An 8,417-nucleotide genomic window follows, 5' to 3' on the forward strand; every position below is an offset into this window, starting at 1 on the left:
TAGAAAGTTCAGTATCTCTCAGCCTCAGCACTGTTGACAGTTTTGAACCAGATGATCCTTTAGGATGTTTAGTAGTATCCCTGGCCTCTACCCACTGCATGCCAGTAGTGCACTCCGTCCCTTCCCCTCTGGTTGTAACAACCAAAACTGTCTCTAGATACTATCTCTGGAGGCAAACTTGGCCCCAGTTAAGAACTACTGCACTTGACCATAGGATACATTTGGTAAAAAGGAAAGTTGAAGTTAAGTTACGAGGGAATCTTCTTCCGTGAGAAATTGTGGAATTTATCCTGATGATGGAGTGATAGCAACAGAGGAGCAACTACCACACTATCAGATGGTCATAGAAAAAGAACCCTGGTGGCAGTAGGATGAATTGTGTGTGGAGGGGGTTGGTGATTAGAGTTGGTTAGATGACTTAAGATACTATTACATTAGTACAGGCAAGAGATGATTAGCATCCTGAGTAGGAAGGTAAAACTGGTAGTGGAGAGGATTATTTAAAAAATCAAATTTATAAGACTTGATATGGTGAGTGGTAGAAAGTGACTCAAGTGTTTAGCTCAAGTATTTGGACAGATAATGATGCCATTTTTGGAAGATAAGAATTATAGGAGGAAAAATATACTGGAATGGCAAGACACTGCATTGTTTGGATATGCTGACTTTGAGGTGATAGCAAGACATCTAAGCTGGAACTGAGAGAGTTCAGGCGTGGAGCTAAGGTAGGTAGCCCTTAAAGCCACTGAAGTAGAAGACCTCACCCATGGTAGCTAATGAGAACCAATTGCTGATAACAAAGAAGAGCACCAATATTGATTTTTTAGAGCCAGGGAAAGTGAGAAGGAGAAATCAGAAGCATGAGAACGAGGATTAAGGATACCAGAAAACCAAGAGAGCAGATACTATATATAAGAGGGAGAAAGTGCTTCACAATGTCACACAGTGCTTAGAAGTCAGAGTATGAGACCTGAATCAAGCATTCTCTGAGGCCCTTTCTACAGTTTTAATAGAAAAGTAGGATGGAAGCTAGAGTTATTAGGTGTGATTAAATCATAGTGGATGACACTGCTCTTTTAAGACTATATGTGAATGGAAAAGAACAAATTGGTAGTTAATAGTCACTGGGGTATGAAGTACAGCAGAGGGAGTATAGGCAATAATGTTTTAATAACTACGTGTAGTGCCAGGTGTGGTACTAGACTTAATTGGGGGATTCATTTTGTAAATTATATAAATGTCTAACCACTATGCTGTATACCTGAAACTAATATAAAATAATATTGAATGTCAACTCTAATCGAAAAATACAAATAGAAAAAACAAAAACAAAATGGAAGAGGAGAGGAAAGTGAAGTTAGGTTCCTTCTTCAACCTTGTACCAAAAAAGTTCCAGATGGGCTAAGGATTGAAATGTAATATCAAATCATGAAAGTTAATGTGTATAAAATATGAAAATATGGGTGACAAACCTTAGGACAAAGAAGGCCTTTTGAGACATGGTGGCCAAGTCATGAATTAAAAATGTAGAATATTTGTACAGTAAAGCTAAACTAAAACCTGTTTATCAAAACACCGTAAGGAAAATTAAGAGAGAGGAAAACTGGGAGGGGTGGAATAAGTAGTTGCCAATTTTATGAGTAACAAAAATTCATGTCTTTCATACCTTAAGAGTATGTAAAATAATAAGAAAAATACAGATATTCTAATTTTTCTAATAAGCTAAAAAACATGAAAATATTTTAATATCACTGTAATTTAAAAACTGGAAATGATATCAATGAGATTCTATTTCCATTACCGTAAAATTAACAATGATAAAAAAATGAAGTGAGGCCATGCAGTGTTGATAAGAGTAAAGAAAAAGCACTCAAAGCTGCTGATGGAAATATAAAATAGTACAATTTTCCTAGAAAGGAATTTAGCAGCATATTTAAAAGCTTTAAAGATGGGCATGTGTTTTTACTCAGCAGTTTCATTTCTGTGGATTTACTATAAGCAAATAATTAAAGATTACTGACAAAATTTCACTGTTTACGTACAAGAAATTTACGTACAATAAATTTCCACAGAAAGCTGTCTGCCTAGAGGAAGAGGAATATTTTTTCTAGTTCACACAGAAGCATCTTTGCTCCTCTTTCCACGTTCCGGGGCTGCTACCAGGCCTGAGGGGATTACCTCCTCGTGCCAAGAGGTGTCATATGGCCTAACAGCCGCCCTGGTACAATACAAGGTCAATAAAGTGAAGGCAATGAAGGTCTGTTTAGGACTCAAATACCTATAGATTGAGATAAAAAGATTTTTATTTCATCTTAATTGCTAGTAAGAATATCTGAACTTTTTCTGTTATTGACTCATGCATTTATTCAATATTAGGTACCAAAGCATTGTGTTAGGCTCTGTGGGTACAGTGGTGAATAAGTCAGGCATGGTCCCTAGCATTCTGGAGAGACAGATATGGAAAACAGTAATTGCAAGTCATATGCATATTATAAAATGATAAGTGATTAACAGAGGTTTGCCACAAGAAAAAACTGAGGAAAGCTTATGCAAGGGCCCTAAGGCATGAGAAGTTTCTAGGAATTGGAGGGATGCCAGTATAGATGGAGTGTGTTAGCAACTATAATAATAATTTATTTAGTTCTTACTATGTCCCAGGCATTGTTTCATGTAATCTTTCCTAAGTCCTTATATAACTTGCCAAAGACACATAGTAAGTGGGTAAAGCCAGAATTCCAGTCCAGGTGGTATGATTTCAGAACTCAGTTCCTAACCATGTGCCATTCTTCCTCCCAATGAGTGTAAAGTCCAAGGAGGTGAAGAGTTGCCAAGCCAAGGCTGGAGAGAAACGGGGGCTATCCTATGGAGGCCTGGGAAGCCCCACGGAAGTTTTTGGATGTTATCCTAAGGGAAACAGGAAGCATGTGGAAGGTGCTCATTAAAATATGTGGCTGCTTACTTGGGAGCATGGCTTACACCTGTGTCTGTCTATATTTTTAATTTATTAAAAAACAACTCTTATGCTGCAAGGAGAATGGATTAGAGAAGAACAGCGTGGATAGATACTCCGGGAGGTTTCAACTTCCCTGCACAACCTAAATGTTCACGTTCTCAAGGGGAATCTGAATACTGATCTCTGTTGCCCATGGCAGAAATCCCAGTTCAAACTGGCCTACAGAACTGTATTAAATCAGGTGACTAAAAAATCTAAGGGTAATGTTAGCATCAAACACAACCAGATTCAGAACTGAAATTGTTGACACTGGAACTCAGTTTCTCTTTTTCTGTTGAATGGGATTTGCTCTCTTTCTGTTGACCTCATGCGTTAATCATATATTTCCTTAGTACATGTGCAACTGGAAAAATACATTTTTTTGTAAAGGAACTCCTTTAAAAATCCTGAGATCGCTGTGAGTAGATAAGCTTACATCATGAGCCTGCCCCTGAACCAATTCCTGTGGCCAACAGAATGAGACAACCTTATTAGTTTACGCTTTGATGAAGCTCTTCAATCCTGGAGTTCTGGTCAAAGTCCCACTGAGACCATGTGGACCGAAACGGAAGCAGGATGGATTCCCCAATTGACAACAGGAGATTTTGATATTGGGAGACAACAGATATGTTGCACTCATATTTATTTTTATTATGTTTTAGAAAACAAACTTTAATCATTTATGTTCATCACTTATTTGCTTATATTTAATTGTGCAGAATTTTGAAGTTTTTGCCTAGTTAAATAAACATTCTGTCTAGATTCTTAGTTTCCTGAATAGACCCTCTATTTATTTATATAGTAACTCTAATACTGTTCTTTATAAGTGTTTTCATGTATTGCTTTTCTACATGTAATTCTTATCTGAAAATTTTCTGGTTTATAGAAAATTTTCTGGTTTATGATAAATTTGGGTGTCCCTTCCTTAGTGATTGGTACCTAATATTTGTATGTTGCTTTTTGGTTAAAGAATCTTTTCCCATATATCCTTGAATTTAATTATAATAATTCTGAGGTACATTATTCCCATATATCCTTGAATTTAATTATAATAATTCTGAGGTACATTATTACTCCTATTTTACAAGGGCAGACCCAGAACTTGAAACTAGATTTTTCTGCTAAGTTCATTGCTCTTTCAAGTTTGTTACAGACGCTTTCCTTACATTCATTCACCCACTACTATAATATATACTATGGCAAACCAGATCAAAAGTAGAAAAGATACAAACAAGCAATATTGAATAGAGAAAGGGGATATAGATACAGTGACAGAGAACATTTTAAAACATGTAAATGAAATGAATACTGTGTGCAGATATGCTAGTAAATTTTTAAAAATTGGGAAAAAATATATCTTTGTATGAAAATGAAATTTTTAAAATGACTCAAAGTAGACAAACAACATGACCAAACCAGTTATAACCATGAAAGAAATTAAATAGTTCAACACATATTTAGAGAGGCTTAGTGGATGAATTTTACTAAATTTTTAAGGAACAGGTGAATCTTTGCTATGAAACTATTTCAAAGCACAGAGAAAATGAGAAGCTGCCCTGCTCATTTATTAAAGATATTAACAAGATGTACCACTACAAGAATTGTTCATCATGTACATATACAGTATCAGCATGTATCTGTATGGAAAAGGAACAGGAGGGCCACATGTGGGAAGGTGAGGGGAGGGAATTGTGAGTCAGAGAGGGGGTTGAAGGAGAATGCTCAGTGTTCTTTGTGATGTCCGTATTTATTTTTAAATTACTAGGTTTCGTTTTTGTAGTTTTGATAGGCTCGGCAGTTATATAAAAATGAAATTTTTACTTCATGGTATTTTCCTAGGATTTGTAGCTGCTCCCCAGTGTTCATATTGCCACCTCAGCTCTACCTCAGATCATTAGGCATTAGCTTCTCACAGGAGCACCAGTCCCTGGTGCCAAAAGGGTTGGAGTCCGCTGACCTTAAGTACTTCATTTACTGATTTTAGTTCTCATAATTTGATGGAATGGATCTGTTTATTTAATAAATTATTAGTTTCTAATTTCAAGAGTGTAGAAACTCAACAATTTTATGAGACATGTTTTATGGAAACATGGAAATCACAACTTACTCTAATTTATGATACATTTACTAGCTTAGCCATATTGACCTGAATCTATCACCTTTATAAATAGCCAGAGAACTGGGCTCGTATGAAATATAAGTAATTGTTTTTCAAAGAGCCGTTTAAAAAATATTCTTATCAAAAAATATTTTCCTCAAACTTTGCTATATTGCATCCATCACTCTTTACAGGTGCTTGATTATGTGATAGAACCAGGAAATCCTTGTGAACCCGGGAGCTTGAGGTGTCTCCATTTATGTACATGGTTGTCATGGTAAAAGGAAGTCATGAATAAGGAGGGCTTTTCAAAAACCAGCAGATGAATGCCATCATGATTATTTGCTGCTTCCAGATTCATCAGCAAAGATCCATTTAATAAATTACAACTAAAGATAAGACTTTTAGAAAACAAATGTAATTTCTGCTAGTGAACTACAATGAGATGTATTAAAAGTACTCTCCTTACTTGCAGATTGGCCGCCTCCAGGATCTGGTAAGGAAGAGTGAACAAGGTCTGGGCTCTGCGGAAGGACTCATTGCTAGTCTTCAGGACTCCCAAGAAAGACTTCAAAATGAGCTTGACTTGACTAAAGGCAGGCTGAAGGAGACCAAGGATGTTCTATTAAATGTTGAGGTAATTTCATAATCTTCCTGTAATCTAAACATCAACAAGGTAAAAATATAATTTAGTTATTTTGCTTAAAGGTTATTGTAAACATCACATTGCGTATAATTAGTGTATTCGTTTCCTAGGGATGCCGGAAGAAGGTACCTCAAATTGAGTGGCTTAAAACAACAGGAATTTACTCTCTCACAGTTCTGGAAGCTGGAAGTCCCAAACCAAGGTGTTGTCAGGGCTATGTTCCCTCTTAAACCTCTAAGGGAAGATCCTTCCTTGCCTTTTCCAGCTCATAGTAGCTCCAAGCATTCCTTATTTTATAGCAGCATAATTTCAATCTCTTCCTCTGTCTTCACATGGCATTCTTTCTGTGTTCTCACATCTTCCTATAAGGACACCAGTCATAATGGATTAAGGGCTCCCCTACTCTGGTATGACCTCAGCTTAACTAATTAACATCTGCACTGACCTTATTTCCAAATAAGGTCACATTCTGAGGTGCTGGGGGATTAGGACCTCCACATATATATTGGGGTCACAGTTCAACCGAGCATAATTAGTAGGCACAGTTATTTTACTGATAAGAGTTGGAACTCTCATGTATAGCAACTAAGTGATTCTCTGTGACTACGTATTTCCTCCAAAAGTCTTTGTTTTTCTCCTTCCATTGTTATGGATCAGAGCAAATATTTAGACGGCCTTAGAGAGAGTAAAGCAAAGAATACATAAAACTAGTCAGGAAGTTCTTTTTCTTTCAGAGAGGTGATTTAGAATATGAGCTCTGAAGTCATACCGGTTGAGTGTGAATTTGGATCTATGACTTAGTGTGTAACTTTCAGCACGGTACTTATTCTAAGCCTCAATTTTCTCATCCGAACAACGCTGGAGGGGTCGGGAATAATAATATACTTCACACTACTCCTGTAGTAATTAAATGAGATAAAACATTTGTAGCACAGTGCTTAGCAAAATAGTGAGCATTCAGTAAATGTTGTTTTTATTTAATATGTGAAATTTTATTTTATTTTTTTAGCTTAGAATTGATATTTCAAAAGCTACATGTTAACAAGAAACTAGGGGATGTAGTTTGTGTATGGTACACATATATAATTTTACTTACATTTTATCTAAAATATAATTATATTTTATATATACATAAAACTTTGAATACTAATTACATTGTTTTGAAATTCTGTGACAAAATAAACAGATTATTTGATTCTCTTTGAATCTCCTTTCTCTTCTGTTTACTTGTCCCTAGTCACTATGTGATATGGGTGTTAATTTGTAACAAGGAATAGGTTGGAATTTAGAGCTGGTATAGTGCACAGCTTGGTACATTACCAAACATATTGACTATAACCTCATTTATGGCATTCTGCGGCATAAAGCTGAGTCAGCTGAATTAAGAGGTGTTTTTTCCATTGTCAAAAATAACAAAAATTATATCTTAAGGTAGTAAATATGGTGACAGAAATTACTAGACATCATTGTGATCATTTTCTAAAGTATATGTGTAAATATTGAATCACTCTGTTGTATACCCGAATCTAATATACTATTGTATGTCAACTATGCTTTAACAAAAATATAAAGTAGTAAAAATGTACTTAAAAATAAACAGTTGAGATACTTCTAACAAATGTTGATAGGACATAGATGGTTGTGATTCGGCACCATGGAGGTTCTATGGCCCCGGCTTGGGTGCGTTTCATGCCTTCAGGGCATTTTCTCCTGGTTGCCTTTCCCTCTCCACCCCCCATCCTGGCACTGAGAATTAGACTTATGGATTCAATTTGAGTTCTTTAAGGTCCTTGCTCATCTTTATATTGTTCTTCCATCAAACTGTAGAACATAATAAAATTTTTAAGCAAAACTGTATCAACTGTTCATTTTCTGTTCTGCTGGACAGTTTTATGTGAGAAAACATAGGTGCTGCATCACAGTTTACCACAACTTTGAGTAAGTTCCTTAAGAGCAAGACGTTTTTTTGTTGTTGTTTTGTTTTGTTTTGTTTTTTTTAAACCTCTTACCCCAGTAATGTCTAATAAGGTGATTGGCATTCAGTAAAAGAAGAATACTTTAAATAATTCTACTCCATTTAATGCTACCTTGGTGGAAAAAATAGTTCCTAGAGACAGAGCACTTAGTGAAGAGGACACTTGGCTAAGATGGCCAAATTCACTTTTCAGTATTTGATGCTTAATAGCCAGGTCAACAATGTTGAAGGGTAGCGTCCACAGTGACTTGCTTCTTTACCATTAATCTGGGATGCACCCCTCAACAACTGCTCTGTCACATGCAGCAAGCCAGTGGGTGATCCAGAAAGGGTCATTGTGATAACAGAAGCATGAACTGTCATCCAGTCTTCTCTCGTACCCTAAGAATAGTTACGCTGCTGTCAGGGACCGATGGTTGCCAGTGTTGTCCAAAAAGGTCACCTCCAGCCCCAGGCTCTGGAGAGCCACTTGATTTATGCTAATCTAGAGAGATTTCATGTATATCGTATCATATGACTGTAACACTAAAGACATGGACCACTGGTTTGAAGTTATATAATAAAGATACTCAGTTGCCTAAATTTCTCATAATTATTTTAATCATGTCAACGATTATGATGCTGTAATGCTTAAGCTTTGAATAGCATACTTTTGAATATGAATATGAATGAATTTGTAATGTGTATACATTGTGAAGATAATTGA

At 36.1% G+C, this 8,417-nt stretch overlaps 1 protein-coding gene across 7 annotated transcripts in view; it reads left to right on the forward strand.

Moving 5' to 3' along the window:
* The window catches only part of FAM184A (family with sequence similarity 184 member A), a 103,569-nt gene that overhangs the window by 51,410 nt on the left and 43,742 nt on the right, over nucleotides 1-8,417 (forward strand). For all 7 annotated transcript variants that reach the window (XR_895807.2, XM_023529831.1, XM_011358772.2 and 4 more), the window contains exon 7: nucleotides 5,566-5,727. Coding sequence is in view for 6 of the 7 variants with exons in the window: in XM_023529831.1 (XP_023385599.1) it covers nucleotides 5,566-5,727 (162 nt within the window). In the remaining variant the exon portion in view is untranslated. The remainder of the gene's footprint in view (nucleotides 1-5,565; nucleotides 5,728-8,417) is intronic.

Source organism: Pteropus vampyrus, unplaced genomic scaffold, assembly GCF_000151845.1.
Source record: "Pteropus vampyrus isolate Shadow unplaced genomic scaffold, Pvam_2.0 Scaffold43, whole genome shotgun sequence".
Taxonomy (NCBI): Eukaryota; Metazoa; Chordata; class Mammalia; order Chiroptera; family Pteropodidae; genus Pteropus; species Pteropus vampyrus.